Below are 21729 nucleotides of genomic sequence, written 5' to 3'. Positions count from 1 at the left end.
GCGTTTCCTATCAACTTATTGTAGAATTACAGCAATCATGGTCTATAAAGAAGTGAGACCGATCACAAAAAGTAGGAAGGTTGTGGTTGCAAACTAATAATGCTGCAGTTATGGTACAGCCCACAAATTTAAAAAAGTCAAGTTTTCTCTTATTTGTATGCCCAAAAGGGAGAGTTTGGAAAAACGTTGGAGCAGATTAGGCAACTTACATGCATTTACATAGTCATGTCATTTACATACAAAGTTCATGTCCACTAGAAAAGAGTGCTCAATATTAAAATAGATCATTCATATGAAATATATTAAGAACTGAAAACTTTTAAAACTGTTTACTACTTAAAGTTTCATGGTTGCTACCATTCATCAGGTAAAACTAAAATCTTTATATATATATATTTATATATATATATATATATATATATATAAAACAAAGGGCAGCAAAGGGGCTGCCAAGTCCATGTCATTTACATATCATGTCATTATATATATATATACTGTATATATATTTATATATATATATATACAGTATATATATAATGACATGATATGTAAATGACATGGACTTGGCAGCCCCTTTGTTTCCAGATGATGATCATGATTTTATGGACATCATTGACCATGAAAACAATATTGCTCTTCCCAATGCTGCCCCCCCCCCCTTCATCACATTCCTCATTTTCAATCTTTTGATTGTCCTGATTTTCAAGAACTGCATAAAAACTTTCTAGGCAGACTGGACAACAACATATCACAGCTCACGTGTACTGGATGTAATGAGAAACATTTCATTACATACAATGCTCAAATACAACTATGTCATACGTGCCAACAAGTTCCCCTGTCAAATTCCTAGATTAATAGAATTTCCTTTTTGAAGTCGAACTCCCTCAAAGTTATTTTATATCATCTTGAACAACTCTCATTTACACTATACTCTGTCAATTCCTGCAGGTAAATACTTTTTCAACAACCAACAGTACCCTTTCTTTTTTCCATTATCACTTATTCCATTATCAGGTCGTGGGCTGTATGACAGGGGAATTTCTAGTATATACATACAATTTTATAATTAGCCCAGTGCCTCCATGTTCCATGTTAGAATTGCTTAATATACACGTACATGACGATCTATAAACCAGTGTTTGCTGGTGTAACTCAATTTGTTATAAAATGCATTTTTATCGCTGGACTCGCCAATTTAAATCGTGACTTAATTAGTTTGTTTCAACTTAAATTTGCCAAAAAGGTCTCTACAAAAACTTGAATATTTATTTGTGAAAACTTTCCTAGTAGTTTTTACAAACTGCTTTACAAATTACTTTGTTTCGACTGAAGCATTATTTTTAGCAACTTTGAGCTATGGATTGAAATGCATCAGGACTGTAGCCTTTTTACAAAATTCATGCATAGAACTCAGTTGAAATGCAATGTACGATATATGATACTAGCTCCAGAGTCGGACACTGTTAGCTGTTAGGAAAAACCTTTTCTAAGTAAAACTAGTAGCTAATTGATGCCTAAATATTCATCTTAGTCGAAAAGTCTTAATGCTATTATCTGGTTTCTAATTTTGCAGACTACAGCATCATGGATATGCACAGTGGCTACAATGGCTGCTGCCGCCGGTGTATTCATTATAGCAATTTTAGCTGATCATCACTATTTCAAAAGGAAGACGAAGCTCATACTGAAATGCTTCACAGTTGTATCAATAGTCCTGCTCCTTATCCTGGTCCTCATTCAAGAGAAGTACATTCCTGTATCAGAAAGATTCCTGGTCCGTAAGTGGCTAACAAATAACAGTCATTCTATGGGTGGCCAAGAGGAAGACACCTGGCAACTACATACATGTAAAGGTTTTCAAAAAATTGCTCATTTAGCAAAAAGGTTTCAATACGTTCTCACACTAACCTGAGCTTAAAATCAATTTTAAACTGAGGTAGTAACAGTTATAACAAAATTTGGCCTTTGGTTTCATTAAATTCTCTAATAAAACAAAAAACAATGAAATTCAAAATTTTCTTTGTAATTACCGTAAAACCTCTAATACAATGCCGCCTCTATTTGAACACCACCTCTATTTGACCACCACCCTGAGATAAAGGTTGAAAGATAGAATGCCACTTTCTAATTGAATGTCACCTCCATTCCACTTTGACAATATTTGATCTTTACGAATCCACAATATCAATGGATCAGTTGAAAAGTGTCCTCAAAATCATATTAATAATGAATCGTTTACATCAATAACAATTATCTCATTGTCTAACTCCAAAGCTTTTCATTTTTTTCCCATAATAGTGATCAGTAGAAAAGTGTCCACAAAATCATATTAACAATAAATCGTTTACATCAATAACAATTAATTCTCTCATTTGCCAACTTCAAAGCTTTTCGTTTTTTTGCGTAAAAAGTTTGAAAGCAACACCATAAAAATAATTAATAACTGTATCAGGCTAACAGTAGTTCCTTGTTTAACGCGGTCATGATACTTCGAATTATATGCATATCAAAAAAACGGTTTACATTTACGATGGTGTATAAAGGTTACGCTTAGCAAGCAAAACTTTGACGCGTTGCATTTATGCTAAATGCAACGCATAAAAGTATTGTTCTGCCAAAAAGTTGTTTGGATGCTAATATCGACTATATTAGCAGTGCAGAAAAAGATTTGAGGTCAGTAGACAGTGTTGAAGGTATTGGACAACCAGAAGATGCTTGTTCTTTCGAAATCAACATTCAGAACGCAGCTGTCCAAGAAGCGATGCAAATATTCTTGTTTGATAAATGCTAATCTTTGTTTCTTCAAGTAATATAAGTATGGTCTATTGGTGCTACTTGTTCATGAATATATATATTTGTAGCATTTGATTAAAGATTATTATGTAAATTATAAATTTGCACATTTATAGCATATTATTTAATAGCACCTTTGCGGTTGTCTTAACACAATTTACGATGGATCGACGCTCATAACTCCTTCCCTATTGCACGTAAAAAACCAGTTCTAGCTGCAAACTGTAGCAAACATGTCAATGAGTAAAACAAGTTTTCATTCAACATTGTCAAATATAAATGTAAATTAAAAATATGTCTTCAAATTTGGAAAAAAATAAAAATTGAAAACTCCAACAAATTGCAAAGAAGGACACAGGCTATAATACCGTCGCAGGTCAATCGCAAGCAACAGATATCAAATGGTTGAGATATTTTGTGGTTCCCCAATGCATATTTATCGAGAGATATTTGACCAGTTAGAGTTTTTTAGCAGATTTATTTCATCCAAAAAGTTTAATACTGCGCCACCAAAAAAAGAAGGGAAAATATAGGCGACATTAACTTAACCCGTAAATGGGCTAAATTTATTTTCCCAAAATTTTGATGGACCATTTGAAAACTATAACGCCAGCCTTTATTTGAACGCCACCTCCAATTTACCATCACTATACAGGAAGGGTTAAAAAATAAAGCACTTTGTTTTTCATTTAGAGATTTTACGATATATATAATTTAGTTAAGCTAATAAAAGTACCTTGATCGTGAAGATGTGATTTGCGTAAAATTTTAGTTGATTTCAGCAGAAAGTATTGTTTTTTGTCAGTTGATATGCTGTTTTCTGTTTTAACTGATTTTATTGTCAAGATATTCAAAGAATAAAATCAACAAAAATTGATCGCGTTAAAGTGATCAAAAAAAAATATCTGCTCAAACTTTTCCAAAATGATGTATATGATAAAAACGCCTGTCTCTATCTTTAGTATTCACATCAACTATTGCGGTAAAAGTCTAGTCCTACATGGCTCTATTGGCATATATTTTATTTTGTACTTACCCAGGTTTGCTAGGATCAAATTTTAACTCTAGCTACAGATACATTATTATAACTGTCTCAAATGCCTCAAATGAGGGAAATGAAAAATTTGTCATATTTGTTTTCTCTAAATGTTGTGTAAACGTTTGAGTACCGAGTACTATTCCGCCAGTGTATGGTAATTAGGTAATTTTCATCAAGGTTTTTGTATCAACAAAGTTCTAAATTGCTACCCACACCAGAAACTAGTCAATAAACAGAATATGCAAGCCGCAGCTTTAAAAAGAACATGTTCGAATATATGGCAAAACCAACTGCATCCCTAAAAAAGTCATGTATAGTCAGCGTTATCTAGTCATTATTAGTATCAATTTTAAAAAAATATTACTGGTCACATTTCTTTAGTTGATTCAAGTACAAAACAATTGGTTTTATGAGTTGACCGAAATAGTGAATGCAAAATGTCAATTTCTTTGAAATTGATTAACCCACCAATTCTGGCAAAAGGTTAATGAAGCCATTTTTACCCCTGGTTGGCGGCCTGTGCACTCACCTGTTTTTACTTAGCTGTTTTGCTGGTTAAAATGAAACAGTGCCTAACAGCACTGTTCCGTTTTAACCAGCAAAGTTGCTGTCGTGTTAAAAAGCACTGTTATGCCTTCTGCGGGCTATATGTATTGTTTTATTATCGTTTTTTTCAAAAGTCACAGATGCGGCTTATATAAGGAAGTGGCTAATAGTTGGGAAAATACGGTAGTTTGTTAATTACTAACCGCTACAATCTTAACAAGTTTATATAGTCCCTTGAAGCCGACGCTGTGGGTGTTTTTCAAGAGCCATTGTTGCACATGTTAGCTAAACATATCTGAGCCCAATGACAAGGGAACATCAGAGACATGCCCAGTTGCAGAAAGAAATTTAAGTTTAGATGTCATTCTTGCCACCACCAGAGGCCTTTCGTGAGAATTGAACTTTAGCTGACTCATCAGTTGATTTGTCAGTCGACTTGTCAGTGTCGACTGAAAAGTGTATACCATTCTTGTTGTACACTTATTTTATTCAAGGAAGAGTTTGTCAACGCTGACATTCATTAAAATTAATCGCCTGAAAACCTGTCATGTTTGCGTTGCCTCTCATAGTATAATTGGTTAAAAATATCTAAGTCAAATCTTTTATGTTGTATATATACATTTTTATAAGTGACCTAGTTTCAGTCAACTTGTCGGTTGACTCGTCGATCGATTCGTCGATGACTCGTTGATTCGTTGGTTGAGTTGTCAGTTGATTTGTCGGTTGACTTGTCGACTTGTTGGTTGACTTGTCGACTTGTTGGTTGACTTGTTTGTTGACTTTTTGGTTGACTTGTCGGTTGATTTGTTGACTTTTTGGTTAACTTGTCGGTTGATTTGTTGACGTTTTGGTTGACTCGTCGGTTGATTTGTGGACCTGTTGGTTGCCTCGTCGGCTGATTTGTTAATAGACTCGATGTTTGCAAGTCAGGCGTTTCAGACCAGTAGGCTACAGCTGCTCTTTAATTTAACATACAAGTGAGTTTCAACTCATGCATTCTAGCAGACAGATTTTTTGCGGTGGACTTTTAAAACTTAGTTCCCACATTTGAGTATTATATTTCTACCTTATCATCATTCAAGTTTGCTAGAAATAGTTGAAAAATGCATTTTTTTGTTCTTTCAGCTGTGCTATATATTCTGCTTATTGGAATTGATGTGTCAACACAGTCTATATTTCCCATCTGTTCGGAGCTAGCCTGTGAGTACGCATATCCTGTGTACGAGGGGCTGTCATGCACCATCCTACTTATTGGCAGCAACATGTTACAAGTCATCATCTACTGCCTTTTGCTTGTGCCAAGCCTGGCTGATGGTGAGTTTTAGGCATTATATTAATGTTTTATATTAATATATTATATCATTTATTATAATGCAATTAATTTGTAGGATATTATGATTTAGAAGTGCCAGAAATATTTTCAGTACTATATTTAATTGGTGCGTCATCTTGCTTGTCTTGGCAAGTTGCTTTGCTTGCAATGGCAAGTTGCTTTGCTTGCAATGGCAAGTTGCTTTGCTTGCAATGGCAAGTTGTCCTGCAAGCATTGGCGAGTTCTCTTCCTAGCATTTTTTATGTGACACGATATTTTGGACTCGGGGCTACACTTTTAAAAAATTTCTCGCTCCCAAAAATAAACAATTTACTGTATAAAAAATACTTGTAGCATCTCCACATTATGCTGAAATGGTTATGAAACAGAAAATTTTATTTCAACTGCAAGCATTTTCCATGTGAAGCAGAAGGTTTTAGTTTAGTATGCTTGCTCATGGTTAGTAATACAGGTTGATTGTAAGCTGATAGTAATGTCATTCTCATCTACTTGGTTTACTAAAGACAAACTTGATGCTATATTCAAAGCATTACTGGATGTCCTGCTTGTTCATATAAAGACTTTTTTTAGCAGTGTCTAATAATCATTGTGATCAAAAACTTTAATGCAGCAATAATTATGGGCATGTGGTTATAGCCTTTCAGCTTATGAACATAATATATAATGAGTTAAAGGGTTAAACATATTATTACAAGATACTGCGTAAAAAATTGGCAGATTGACCAGATGTAGAGTTTTCCATGTACATATTTTTTGTAGGCAAACTTCTTCAGCAATTTTTGCCACATTTTTTATCAACACTAACATCACAAAAATGATTTTTAAATTTTTTTTATATTTTTAAATTTTCTGTTTTTTCTGTAATCTAAACTATTGTGCTATTAGCCTAGCCTATAGTTTTAGAAATATTATCAAATCGGCTATGGTCAAACAGCTTATCTTGATTGAATGGATATATTAAAACTATTTGTAAATTTCTCAAGCCTAATTTTTAGATTGTTTTTTAACTTGTGTTATTATTTTTTTCTGATTTTTGATTGAGTTATTTTTAAAACTACTTCATACCCTAGTGCAATTTTTTAAACATATTGGGTAAAAATTTGTACTTTTTTTTAAATTAAACATTATGACGAGATACTGCGTAACAAATTGGCGGATTGACCCGCTGTAGATTTTTCCATGTACAGATTTTTTGTAGGCAAATTTCTTCAGTTATGTTTGCCTTTCAGTTATTTTTGCTTGATGCTGTCTTTTATGCAACATAAACAAAAATGTTTTGCTTACACAATAATATATAATAGTGCACAAAAAGCCCAATTTAATATTATTTGTAAATGCTTTGATGCTTAAAGGCAGAAAGAAATGAACCTAAAATTAAGTTTGGAACCCAATTAAAATTTTGAAATCTCTGTAAGTTCTCATGTCACATCTTTAGATATTTAAATGCTAGATGCATAGTAATCTCAGCATTACTTCCATGTAGTTTTACTTGTTAGTGTGACGCCTGATCTACATTCATGTTATGCATCAGTAAAGATTAGCGGATAGTTCCTTAAAAGGTTGACTTGCAACAAAATTCACATTACCATTATTTGATATGAAAAGATCTACCATGTCTTACTCTGTTGTGTTGTAGGTGCAAAATATGTGGAAAAGTGATTACAAGCTCTTAAAAGCTCAAAAACGAACAGAAAATCGCAGCCACACAAGACTGCCGTAGTTTGGATTCCCTTTCCAAAACGGCTCAAATGTGATGTAGTTGTGAGAGATGGTTTCTGTTTAAACTTTCATGCAACCGTATTCGTCGAAATATTTTCACAAATATACTTCACGCATTCAATAAAACCATGTCTATTGTTCTTACGCGTCTGTTTTATCGTCATTGTAATGCTGTCACTTTTAGCAGTGATATCTTATAACTTACCATAAAAATTCATTTAACTTTTTACCCTTACCTCGAAGGAGTAAATATCATTGTCTGATAATCATGACGAGCCTGTTGGTCACTTGTGATAATCGAAAAGTGCTGCAGAAATTATTTGCGAAGTATTGGGTCACATGATCAGATTACGACTTGACGATTGAATAATGCCGAAACAAAACTGTAAAGTAGAGAGCATTTATATTTGATACGGGGTCTTCGGTAAAACCCGAAGTGTTTGTCATAAACTAGTACTACGATAAGTTTTATATTGAGCTTTGTATTGGCCTTTCAATTCACGTGAGAACAACGTGACAAGGCGATAACCAAATTTCGTGGCTACGTCATCGAAATAAAGAGATTACAATCCACGACGGCTTTTCGTTTTTGAGCTTTTAAAAGCTTGTAATCACATTTCCACATACTCGGTACTTACAACATCACAGAGTAAGACATGGTGAATCTTTTGATACCAAATAACTGTAATGTGAATTTTGTTGCAATTCAACCTTTAAGAATATACTTTTTTGTGACAGCTGGTGAAAAATAGGTGATAGAATATTGTTTGAAGGCACTTTTCGCTTTTTGAGAGAGCACAAGGTGTCTTGAAATGGTTCCTTTCTGCTTTAGTGGTCGACTACTGTGTATTGTATGTAATAAAAGTCTCAATGAAATTTTGGAAAACAAGCATACGAGCTCCAATTTTCAAGCATGTTAAAATATTTGAGTTGTTTGTGACTCAGAAATAGGGCAGTGCAAAGTTGAGGAAACCAAATAAACTAACAATTTTCTAAAATATTGTGCTGATGAAGTGCAGAGAGTAAGTATGCGCACAACTATTCTTAGCTCTTGAAAATTGAAGGATTAGTAGAAGTAGTAGGGATCTGAGCTGGTAAGCTAAAGGTCACAAGTTCGAACTATGTATGTTGCAATCTTTTTTCCAATCTTTGTCCGTGGCTTCAGGTGTAAGGATACAGCTCATACTATAGTAAAAATTAAACTATATAAAACTATTATATTATATTAAACTATAATAAAAATTAAAATGTATTCCAATGAGTTTAACTTTTTCAGACACCGGATGGATGACGTGGCAATGCCTCTTTGGAAGTATCATTGCTATGCCTCTGCTCTTTCTCCTCAAGGATGACTTCCGTCGGCTCAACTTGGATGACAAACCTGACACTTTAAACAAGTCGTAAAGTATAGCTGGACATGAAAAGTTAAAAATTTATAAAAAAAACTACCATTCCATTTTATGCACTCAGCAATTTCTTGTCAATGATGAATCTTTTCATAGCATCTTAATGGTTAGTGTGAGTTATATAAAAGATTAGATCAACTAGGAAAATGCAAAATTGCAATAATACGTAATATTTCTGTGTACAGTGAACCAAAATTAAAGTTCAGAGTAGCCAGTTCAGTCAGTTTGAGTACTGGCTAAAGCAGAAGATTTTTTAAATTATCGATCTGCTATCCGTTATAAAACCTCCATATTATTTGTATATATGTTTGACCTTGGACTTTCCCTTCAAAGGGTTAGTTTTTTGCATTGATCTGGTTACATGTAATGACTGATGGAAGCACAATAGATATTTTGCTTAAGTCACTAACGCTGGCAATCACTAACGCTGGCAGTCGCTAACACTGGCAGTCACTAATGCTGGCAGTCACCAACGCTGACAGTTCTTTTAAATAATTATTTCCTAATGCAATATCTTTTGAAAAAGATAAATAAAGACATTTAGTTTTTAGTTATGTATTATTAACCATAAATTGCATTGTCATAACTTTTTGCACCATGATTAGCGCATTGTAAAGCTGTGGTCAACTGTATTTTATAAACTATAAAATGCACAATAATTCGCTATACTTGTACCACACAAAAACATCACTGAGGTGCTTTATATTCCGGTACACTTTATGTACAAACAGTAAATGTTTACAGTGAGTTCGCTGACAAATATTTTAAAATGTTTGATTACGAGTTTGATAAGCAGTGACGATGCTATTCTCTAGCCACATCCAGCAGGTCATCAATATATGGTATCAATATAAAGATATAATTTTTCTATAAATTTGTTTGTATACATCTCTACATGCTACAGTAGAGTTCGACAATATTGCAAAAAAATGTTAATTGTGTGTAATAAACAATACTGTTGGTATAGAAGAGAGTAAAGATATTTCCATCAAATATAAATAATATTGCTCGAAACTAAAAACTATAAAAATACTTGAGCTGGTAAAATTTCCTCTACAAAGTAGACCAAAAATCTGAAAGATAAAAAAGGTCAAACAATTTTCTAAATCTTTGCAGTTACGTGATAGTGCCAAGTTTTTGTTTACATAAAATCACCATTTGTAGCTGTTAAACAGTACTAGCTGAACCTTCACAATTACTGAACCAGGATTTCTAGACAAGTTATATAAAACCTTTTGGCAGAGAGATAAGATGTATCATACACCAGTTATGGATGATCTTTTAAGTTTGCTAACGTTAAACAGGGTTAAGCATAACTCTAAAGATAGAGAAATGTAATGTCTAACTATAGCTGAGATGCAAATTATAAAATAGCAGCACTTAACTGGAATAAAAATACACATTTTATTTGGTGCCAGTAGATAGAATATTGTTCAAGTCTCAGATTGGTTTCTCTCTCCAGATTGTCTATCACTTTCTTCTATTTCAAGATTCAACCTAGTGTAGCTTTCTTTGACAAAGAATAGCAAAGGGAAGCTGATGCTGCAGGCAGCAAGACATGCCCATGTCATCCAAGCCCCGCCTATAACACCACAAAACAATCTTTTCAGTTTTTCCTAATCAGCTAATAATAATAATAACAGTTCAACAGTTTTAATTCTCTCTGAATGGCAGCAAATGGTAGAATTTAATACTGCTTGTATCTAGCGAGTAATATATGCAGACTCAAAGTTTCTGTATAAACCTTCACCCCTAGGGAGGCACTTAGTATTTAGACTTAGTTCTTGATGAAACTTATAGCTATAAAAACTATAAACAGTGACACCTCTAACTATAGTTATCCCAACATAAAAATTGTTTCAGCGTATCAGGTTAAATTTAAGCATAACTTTGACTCGTTGCCTACAGCATTCTCCAACATACACCGCTTGAAGCTTCTCAAACCAGTATGGCTTTGTACAATAAACTATTATAGTTATTATATATTATAATAGTAAAATTTAAAAATAAAATTGAGAAATCTCCTTATGCCGCCTTACGTTAGTTTACACCAGACTACAACACGGTACACCATGGTAATCTATATTATATTAAATTATACTGAATTACAATATACTAGATCACATATTATATTACATAGTAAGATTATGTACTTACTGTGGGCAAGAGAAGGAATAAGAAACAAAGCGTAGAACGCGAGTCCAATGAGGTCATTGATGACGGTAATAAAGGTACCGCACAATCCCTCATATACAGGGAAGGCCAGCTCACAGCCAAGTTCATAGTATAAAGGTATTCCTCCTATCATGCATACCGCTATGGCCATCGATAGAATGTATACCGTGGCTGCAAACATCATGGAACATTGTGGGCAGTGTTAGCACATAGTTGCTTGGTTTTGTGTGGAAAGATAAATCTGAATAATCAAGCTATAAATAGATTTTAGAAAGAAGTAAGTATACAAAATGATAATATTGAGTGTGAGTGTCATTAATCATTGTGATAAACAACTCGTGTATAAATATTGTAACCATCTTTAAGTTATTTAAAAACCAGTCCATTTAGCATAACTTTAAATGAACCTACATTGCAGATATTTTCAGGCAAATGTTTTTCAGAATTTGTCAGTATGACTTGTTTTTGTATCCTGATTTGTTCCTTGAAACCTTTTAGTGCATAAGATTGTGTGAGACATTAGTTTTGCAGCTCAATCTGAAGAGACAGACAAATAAAAGTGATTTTCTGGTTTGACATTTTAAAATTTGGTGACAATGACATCATTTACAGTCACTACTATTCAAATGATGATGATGAGGAATATAAGAACTCTGCCCAAATCACGCATTGTAATTGCAACTCAAACCTAGTCTATTAAAAACCGATCAAACTAAAAGTAAATCACATAGGGATGTTAACTAATATGTAGTAAATCAAATCATAAATCACTAAATAATGATTAGGTCATGTTTGACATATCGGTAAGTGCAGAATCACCTGAGAAACAAGCAAGTGTTTAACAAGATCACCAATAAAATGTTCATACTCCTAACTGATTTAATTTACCTATGAAATCCAAAGGCTGAATCACTTTATTTGTTTTTTAAATCAAACTACAAATTAATCTTGTATCTGTCTAAGTTAAATCAAATAACATGTACTGAAACTGCAAACCAGACTAGTTTGAAATAGTGAGCTAGTCAATGATTTGGATGCAGCTTTCATCATTATCTTAAAATGAGGCTATGGTGCTACACGTATGTGTAAGACTTGCTGTAGTTACATGAAAAATTTTGAATTTTAATTTAGATTTCTAAACTTTATGACCTGAAGAATACAAACTAAAGTATTCTGTATTTTTACCCGTTTCTGCTGTACAGCCCTTAATAACGATATAGCCTTCTTGTATACAGCTGAGCACGGTAAAGAGGGCGATGGCAGTAAAGCACATTATCTGAAGTACCAGTTTTGTGTGTCGTGGATGCCGATCTACAAAGGCAGCAACTCCTATAGAGCCGAAACAGCCGGCACATATAGAGGCAAATCCTGCCATTGCAGCGGTTATCTAAAAACATGGTAATAAATACTATTGTATCAACGCTTATATTGTTATGAATTCACAGTTTAGATAGTAGCAATTTGATGGGTACATTAATGTCATCATACGAGTGTCTAAGTCTAACAGGTAGTTCACCTGAATATTGAGTAAGGCAAACGCTGGTTGCATTGTTTCACCATTAGTATAATTGGAAGGCTTTTGTTTTAAATAGACATTTATTTGGAGTTGGAGCTGATTACAATTAGAAGTGAACAAGATTCGTCAACCTCAAACTTTATTGCGGTTGATTGGACAACTCCTTAGCGGTAAATGTAGCATGAATTTTATGTTGTCACCTCTAGTTGATTCAGTCATAATTCGAAAGGCTACAAATATGTAATAGCTAAAAATAGCTGATCTCGTTACCAATTTGAGTTGGTTACAAGCATTATTTTGACATTAATGCGGCTACTTCTTCAGATATCAAGGATTAAAGTAATAGCTAAAAATTCATAGAATTATTTTAATTTTTAAATGATGCAAAATTAAAATAACATTTAATCGAAGTGTATGCAAGTTTGTAGGCTCAAAATATATGTTGGCATATATGAACATAGTAAACAACTTAAAATAATACCCTTATTTAAAAACTTGCCAATATATTGTAGCCAATGGCATTGCATTTACGCTTGAGAACAAGCCAATCAGTAAAAACATTGAACCAAAGCTAAAAAAAGTAGTTTGTAGTTTTTCAACGCAAACTGCTACAGAGCTTTCGCTACAACAACTCATGCGCCCGGTCATTGAGAGCAGCCGTCCTTAATGAATGCGAAAGTGCATTTTTGAGTTTTTAATCAGATGTATGTTGAAGAAGCTGGTTCTGAGGAAGTAGATAGAGTTGTGAGAGCATACATTTTAATGACCTGGCAGCAGGCACGGAGCAAATGCGTGTGAAGTTCAGACAAAACAAAACCAGCAAACACGTTTGGAAGTGCATAACCTTTATGCACACACACAATGGCAAAGTGAAATTTAATAGCGATACGAGCATTTTAGAATGTGAAAGTTTGAAAGCTACACCACCTGGCATCACTAAACTCATAATAGCTCATCTGAATGAAATATGATAATACCACTTCAACAAAAATTGAGAAATGATCATCGATCGCATAAGAAACCACTGAACACTTTTATTTTCCCATTAAAACTATAATGCAAACTCATAAACGTGATTGGAAAATGATTGGAGGCAGATAACTCATATTTTAATTACCATTCCCACTAAATAATTGAACTAAACATATAAACCTTGAAATATTGAATGTGAATTTAAGATTCCCCAGTTTGGATGAAGAAATTAGGGATTTCTATTGTCATTAGGTCTATTGAAATTAGGGAAGGTCTATTTCAAGCGCAATTAAAATATTTTCAATTGCATGGAAGCATCATTAAAGTTGTGTTAAATGTTGCCAGTAACACTTACAAGACCCTCCCTGTTATCTACCTATGCACGTCAGGACATCTGCTGACAAGGTTCCCTTTCAGCTTACCTGATCCATTTGTAGGGAAGCAGCAAAGTTGACAGAAATAAGGGGGATGTAAGCATTGTACGTTCCACTGGCTATATTAAATGCAAGAGTCAGTATCCACAAGTAATAATTCCTACAACCATAGAATATCACCTCGTAAGAATCAGATGCGTCGTTGTGAGTCTATAACTGTCAAAGTGAAATATACTAGGATCGAAGAAGGAGGCTCTTTGGATCACAAAGAGTTTTTTATTTTATAAATGATAAAAAGTTCACGGTTTTACGGTCATTATGGGCAATACAAACCCTTTTGTGAATGAATTTATATATCAGGCTGCTTGCTTACATTTGCATGGAATATTGTATTGACCACTGGTGCAATGTGCAGATTACTAATCATAGAAAACTGACAATAGCTATATGCTAATCGTTATAAAAGTAGTTTATAGATTTTAGATTAATTCATTGACTATTAAATAGCAAAGGCTACAGTCCATAGGTTATAAACTATAGATTATAAATTATCTATCTATTTAGAATGTTTTCATGTAATATTAATGTAATAGATGATGCTTTTTAATGCAAAACATAAACAAAATAAAAGATAAGTAAGATTTTAAAAAACCTTTTTAACAGCTCAAGCTTTCTGAAAGCTAATCATTTTTCTTACGTGAAAATTCATTAGATTACATATAAAATAAAAAGTACTTAACCCATTTTTGATTGGTGGCTATCATCGCCACGGTATAACTAGAGTCAATACGGCTTATGCAGTCAATTCTATCTTGGAAGATGACAGCTGAAGTAACTGACTAATCAGAAGTTTTTAAAAGAGAGATTTTAAACCGTTAGCTTATATGAGTCCTCAGAACTCACTGAATACAATAAGATGACTATTGAGAATTTACATTAAATGAAAACGTAATTTTGAGTAAGTTGCAATTAACATTTAATTTTATTTAGTACTAGCTGTGCTACCCGGGGTTGTCCGTGTAATAAAAAAAGTCTTTGAACAGCAAATTGATTTGTATTTGACATATAACAACATTTGCCTTTCTAACTTTCAAACTACATATCATGAGAGAAGTGTTTGGTGTAGTTGAAATAAATTTGTCAAACAACTGTAACTTTCAAACTTCATATCATAAGGAAAAGGTTTTGTGCAGGACAACTAAATTAAAAATAAATAAAACAACTGTAACAGTTTTCAAACCACTGTAAATTTAAAATTTCATAATTTTCAGCGACGTACATTTTTTAATAACCTACAGTGGAACCTTGGCTCTTGGGCATAATTTGTTTCAGAAGGTTGTTCGAGATCCAGAACAATTTTCCTTATTAGAATAAATGAATGTAAATTTTAACCCATTCCAAGGCGAAAAAACAACTTCGGTAAAGTATTTTTTCAACATTTTACACCATAAACTGTACCGTATAATGCGTGCTATAAATAAAAACGGGTAGATATAGATCGCATTTAATTTTAATAAAAGGTTTTTCTGTTTATTATGATAGAAAATTTATTTATGATGACTGTATGTTTTGCCCTTAAAACATCAAAAACATTAAAGATGAAGACACAATACCGAAAAGTGCAGAAATTGATAATGAAACAGCAAACACATGCAACAGATCAGTTACATCAAAAATCATAAGAAAATGAAAATATAAACAGCAATGGCACGTTCACTTCACATCTTTGAAGAAGAACGCTCTTCCAAAATAATTTAGGGTAACTCAATTGGATGGGTTATCTCCCTAGCAAATCTCTTTGGTAGAGGAGACGTCATCCCAGATGGTTCCTCCCTTTTTGTAAAGAATTTATGAAGCCTAAATTGCTTCTCCGTTTGTTAGCAAATTCTCCACGCTCCAATTTGGTCGAGATACAAATTTATGTTTGAGATCCGAAATGAACCAATCTCAAAATCTTTGGTCAAAAACCGAGTTGGTTGAGAACCGAAGCGTTAGAGAGCCGAGGTTCCACTGTATATAATCAGTACACAAATCGCTAAAGTTTAAGTTTGAGACAAATCATTGCCGATATCGTAGGGCGGAATAAATTAGCCCTAACAAAACAAATGAAAAAGCATCGTGCTTCATAAACTTAGGTCCCAAAATATTTCTTAACAGAGGCATTGTAACTCGTGGCCGCAATGCTAAAATCATTAGCATGCATGTGCATGAGGTATGCAGTATATGAAAACATCTTTAATCGATTTGCTGTTCTAGCTTGGTAGTAGAGCATCCAGATAAGTATATTTGTTGATGCATTCGCCGTGAGTTCAAATCCATCAAATAGTAGAATTTTAATATCAAGATTTTAATAGCTATAGCCAGAATGACAGACAGACGGATCTTGAGAAATATATATATATATATAGACTGAGCATTTAAAAAAAGAGCTGAATTAAGAAATAAAACAATTTTGCAATGTACCATCGCATCAGTAAAGGAATTATTCTTACAATAAAAAAAATTGTTAATTTGAAGAACTCTCACAAAATCTTCAGTTGTAGTAAAGTTTTACGGTAAGGCTATACACAGATTTATTGGGCAACAACATTCAAATATAGAACTTTAGTCTGGAGTGAAGCAAAAGATGGCTTGCCAATATGTATTTGAGATTATCATTTTAAATTATTACATTCACCATTCAATAATCATTTATCTATAGTAAATTCTAATAGTGCAACCTCGCTCTACGAATAGCTTCATCATCGACCTTGTAGTATTCAAACTACTTCTGGGTATCGAAACATAAGAACTTGCTTGAGCTTTCAAATTTTCAGCTAACCCTTGGCTAATTTGTTCACTTACTTGAGCAATAACTTTATGCCACCCCAATAATCTATACGCTCTATTGTTTGGGCAGCACTTGGTGGTGTCGGTGGTTTGTTTGGAAAGTATGCCAGCACCAGGATAAAGCACAGAGCTGCCAAGGCTGTTTCTACAATTACAAAATAATATGAGGAAGAACTTACTACTTCAGCTTAAAGCTTGCGAGTTTACACAGTTGCATGTTTGATTCCATGCTGAGCATTAGGTTAAAGTTTTTATTTCAAACAACCCTTCTTTTTTATTGACTACAGAAAGTCGGCGCTACTTCGCAGTTTAGCTTTCGCTGTTTTAGAAAAACAGTAAAGTTATCAGTAAAAGATTAAAAATTAATAAAAATAAAAAACTAAAATATATTAAATACGTAAATCTTTCTCATTCTCTTGCCTAGTGAAATTCCTCCGCTAACATCATTGTGATAGCAGTCGTCACATTACGTTGTGCGAAGTGTAACAGCGCACAGTACTTGTGATGCCATTCATCATGCTTCTCACCTGCCCCAACCCTTAAAATTATCTATTAGACTTGAATAAATAAAAAAAAATGCTTAAAATCGATTAAAACTTCACTTTATTAGATAAAAGTTTAATAATTTTTTATTTTTGAATAATATTTTTGATTATGAGGATCATTATTTCGGAATTATTTCGGAACCTCCTATTAAGGTTTGACTGAAAATATACTGCAATGGGCAATTTAACCACAAGTTCTTTATTTTCATATTTTCCACATTTTTTCTATTATAAACTGTACATTAAAAATAATATCAACTAAGAGATGAAATTAAAATTAATGTTTTGTTGGTCATTGAGGTCGCGATAGTAGTGCATCCAGAAGTATCATTCAGTTTTATTCTTGTTGTTCTCTTTATAAAGATAAAATATAAATTCCAAAATGTTCTCAAATTAAACTGAAATAACTTTTGGTACAGTTTAGATATAATTCCTAAGTATTTTAATTTCTAAGCACCAATTTTACTGTTATTAACACCTGCAATACAGCGTCAAGCTGGTCACTAAAATTCGCCGCCATAGTAATAGGTTCAATTGTAAAATTATTACAATTACCTCACTATTTCATCAGACAAACTGTTAATTCAATAAAAAGTTGTTAATTCTAGCAATTTTCTACAATAATAATTGATCTTAAAACACTGACAAATTTTTTTTATTGTGATTATGACACTCTAATCCAACTATGAATATGACACTCTAATCCAACTATGATTATGACACTCTAATCCAACTATGATTATGACACTCTAATCCAACTATGATTATGACACTCTAATCCAACTATGATTATGACACTCTAATCCAACTATGAATATGACACTCTAATCCAACTATGATTATGACACTCTAATCCAACTATGATTATGACACTCTAATCCAACTATGATTATGACACTCTAATCCAACTATGATTATGACACTCTAATCCAACTATGAATATGACACTCTAATCCAACTATGATTATGACACTCTAATCCAACTATGAATATGACACTCTAATCCAACTATGATTATGACACTCTAATCCAACTATGATTATGACACTCTAATCCAACTATGATTATGACACTCTAATCCAACTATGATTATGACACTCTAATCCAACTATGATTATGACACTCTAATCCAACTATGATTATGACACTCTAATCCAACTATGATTATGACACTCTAATCCAACTATGAATATGACACTCTAATCCAACTATGATTATGACACTCTAATCCAACTATGATTATGACACTCTAATCCAACTATGATTATGACACTCTAATCCAACTATGATTATGACACTCTAATCCAACTATGATTATGACACTCTAATCCAACTATGATTATGACACTCTAATCCAACTATGAATATGACACTCTAATCCAACTATGATTATGACACTCTAATCCAACCATGATTATGACACTCTAATCCAACTATGATTATGACACTCTAATCCAACTATGAATATGACACTCTAATCCAACTATGATTATGACACTCTAATCCAACTATGATTATGACACTCTAATCCAACTATGATTATGACACTCTAATCCAACTATGATTATGACACTCTAATCCAACTATGATTATGACACTCTAATCCAACTATGATTATCATGCCATCAACTCTAATTTAAACTTATCACGGTCTCCATCTTCAACAACGAAAAAAATACATACATGTATACTTTATTTGAAAAATAGAATATACACAAAATTGTAGAAGAGAACTTTGTGAATTACTACCTAGTGGTTTCCCTAATAAAGACTGGTTTTACTCCTTTTTCAATATCGTAATACTGATTAGGGTATGTATGAGCAGGGATGATCATCAAAGTGACTACTTTGTAGTGTACATAATAATTACATTCCCGTTAGCAATTTCCGATGTTAACAAATACCTTGACTGGTATTTACCAGTCAAGGTATTGACTGGTAAATACCAGTCAATACCTTGACTGGTATTGATAATGTAAGGTAAATTGACTCTTGACCTTACATTATCATTTAGAATAAAGCTTTTATGCCATATTCTATGAATTATGTGCTTTTCTTACATTTATTATTAAGTTAATGTGCTTTCGAAATATTCTTGCCACTTGTTATTTTCTTGCCAAACGATAATAGGTAGTAATAGAGGGATTGTAAATAATGACAAAGCAAACACTGTAAAACATTAATTAACTTTGTTTTTAATAATATGGTTATAATTATTATATCATTTCTAAATTATGTTTTTATCTTTACATAAAAGTGAATCATATTTTTTAAATATATCTAACAAAATTTCACATTTAATATATGGTGTATTACAATATATTCATTGTTTATTTGATTTTAAACTACCTTTATCTAAACTTCTTACCATTTTCTATCTATTTACTATCTAAATATTAATTATTGTATTAGTTATATATGAAATAATATTATTAATACTAGTTATATTATTATTAATTAATATAAATAGAACAACTCCACATTAAAATATCACCTAAGCTCAGATTACAACTGCTGTTAGTAGATATTTATTGTTCATATTCTAAAAATATTTATTATTAGTGTTCAAATGTCAGTTATGTAAAATTTAATTAACCACAAAGAGTTACTAATCTTTAGCTATTTGATTTGGTAAAAAATAAATTTTAAATGTCATTCATTAAATATACATGTAGATATTGATTGTGTATTGATTATTGATATTGATTGATATTGTGTTATTGATTGCAGCATATGTAGATTGATGAAATTTTATTCGAATTAAATCTCTTTTAATTTAATAATGGATATGGTGTTAATTTCTACACATCAACTAAACAATATTTTACTGAGATCGGGTTCGGAATTAAGTACTATAATAGCTATGCAGGCCACCTGGAATAATGTGCTACGGGTGCAACTAACATGTGCTATTGCAAATAGGCCTTAAAGAAAAATGCTTCCTAAATTGAAAGATTGTAAAAGTTACCAAAAGAGCAAAAAGATTAAGCTGAAAACAACGGTCAGTGGTGTCGTAATTATTACTACAATATGACCGAGGAGAAAAGAAACGTTATGAGGGATGAAGGATGCAAAACACCAAAACACTGTACTATATTCTTGCAAATCAGTTAACATAGAGTGTCACATCATGCCGTGCTATTGAGTTCATTATTGTCTTATGACTATCAGGTTGTCATTTTGTCGCATGCATTTGCATCCCAATGAGACATCGCAACATTGTCAATATTTCATGGATCACTTGGTTGATTTAAAGAAATTTTAAGGTTTCAGATAGATAAGATGTTGCATTATGAAATACTAAAATTTGAGACTACTTAACAAGCTTTAAAAAATTCACGAAAAATTCTCATAATAAACTCTTACCCATTATGCAGATTTAATTTTTTCATAGAGGGGTCATTAACCTCAAATATATATATACATATATATACATATATATGTATGTATATATATACATATACAGTTAAACATGGATAACTCGCCCTCAGATAGCTCGAACACATGGTTAACTCGAACGATTTCTTTGGTCCATTTCCACGTAATGATAAATTGCTATAGATAACTCGGCCTCAACTATGTTAACTTGAACAGTTTTTTGCCCAACGGTTACCGGAACGGTTGTTATCGCTTTAGAAAATCACTTTATTCCAAGCCATAGAGGTAAACCTCATCTTTTCGTAATTCATAAGCGTCGTTATTACCACTATCGGCAAAATATTTTTGTCAACGACTTTTCTAAAGGTTTGGTTAAATTTGATTTATACCAAACATGTGCTTAGCTATCGCCCTTCGGAAGCAAGGAAAGTGGTATTCGTTAAGAGCAACGAATCACTTTTTTTCGAGCCATAGAGGTAAAACTCAACTTTTCATAATTCATAAGCGTCGTTATTGCCACCATCGGCAAAATATTTTTGTCAACGGCATTTCTAAAGGTTTGGCGAAATTTGATTTTTACCAAACATCCGCCTAGCGATGTCCCTTTGGAAGCAAAAAAAAGTGAGGTAACCTTCGCATAAACTTCAAGAAAAAATCGGCAAAATTGATCTTGGTTAAAGCGCTCAAAAGAAAAAAATGTCTTTTCTTCTGAGCATTTCAACAACGATCAAGTTTTGCCAATTTTAATCTAAAAACCGTCCTGGCAATAACATCACCTCAAACAACAAACCAATCTCAAGTGATAGAAAAATCTCTATACTTTTTGAACTTTTAACCGTTTTAAACTTTACATTAGAAGCATTTAATTTGAAACAAGCCATTTTTGCTTTTGATTTATATTATGGTTTGTATATGTACATGTATCTACTAATAAATAAATAAATACATGGACTTGTGACAATGCTCTGATAACTTGAACGCTCTGATAACTCGAACACTTTCGCTCGGTCCCATGAAGTTCGAGTTATCTATGTTTGACTGTATATACTAGCTGCGCTACTCGGCATTATCCGGGTAACAAAAAAGTCCTTGAAGAGAAAA

The 21729-nt window shown here is 32.7% G+C and overlaps 2 protein-coding genes across 2 annotated transcripts in view; one reads left to right on the top strand and one right to left on the bottom strand.

Annotated features, from left to right (window-relative positions):
- LOC137393340 (solute carrier family 49 member 4-like) overlaps nt 1-9311 on the top strand; it is a 42683-nt gene extending 33372 nt beyond the window's left edge. Inside the window, exons 9-11 of the mRNA XM_068079845.1 lie at nt 1577-1781; nt 5507-5695; nt 8710-9311. Of these exons, the coding sequence (XP_067935946.1) occupies nt 1577-1781; nt 5507-5695; nt 8710-8837 (522 nt within the window). The 3' untranslated portion in view covers nt 8838-9311. The remainder of the gene's footprint in view (nt 1-1576; nt 1782-5506; nt 5696-8709) is intronic.
- A 657-nt stretch (nt 9312-9968) lies between these two features.
- Nucleotides 9969-21729, bottom strand: part of LOC137393332 (solute carrier family 49 member 4-like) — a 29815-nt gene continuing 18054 nt past the window's right edge. The window contains exons 7-11 of the mRNA XM_068079837.1: nt 16721-16850; nt 13925-14036; nt 12200-12401; nt 10997-11185; nt 9969-10421 (exon numbers count right to left, since the gene is read on the bottom strand). Coding sequence (XP_067935938.1) covers nt 10273-10421; nt 10997-11185; nt 12200-12401; nt 13925-14036; nt 16721-16850 — 782 coding nt within the window. The 3' untranslated portion in view covers nt 9969-10272. The remainder of the gene's footprint in view (nt 10422-10996; nt 11186-12199; nt 12402-13924; nt 14037-16720; nt 16851-21729) is intronic.

This window comes from Watersipora subatra, chromosome 4 (genome assembly GCF_963576615.1).
Source record: "Watersipora subatra chromosome 4, tzWatSuba1.1, whole genome shotgun sequence".
Taxonomy (NCBI): Eukaryota; Metazoa; Bryozoa; class Gymnolaemata; order Cheilostomatida; family Watersiporidae; genus Watersipora; species Watersipora subatra.
Note: the sequence above shows the minus strand (reverse complement) of the source record. Positions and strands in the feature narration are given on the sequence as shown.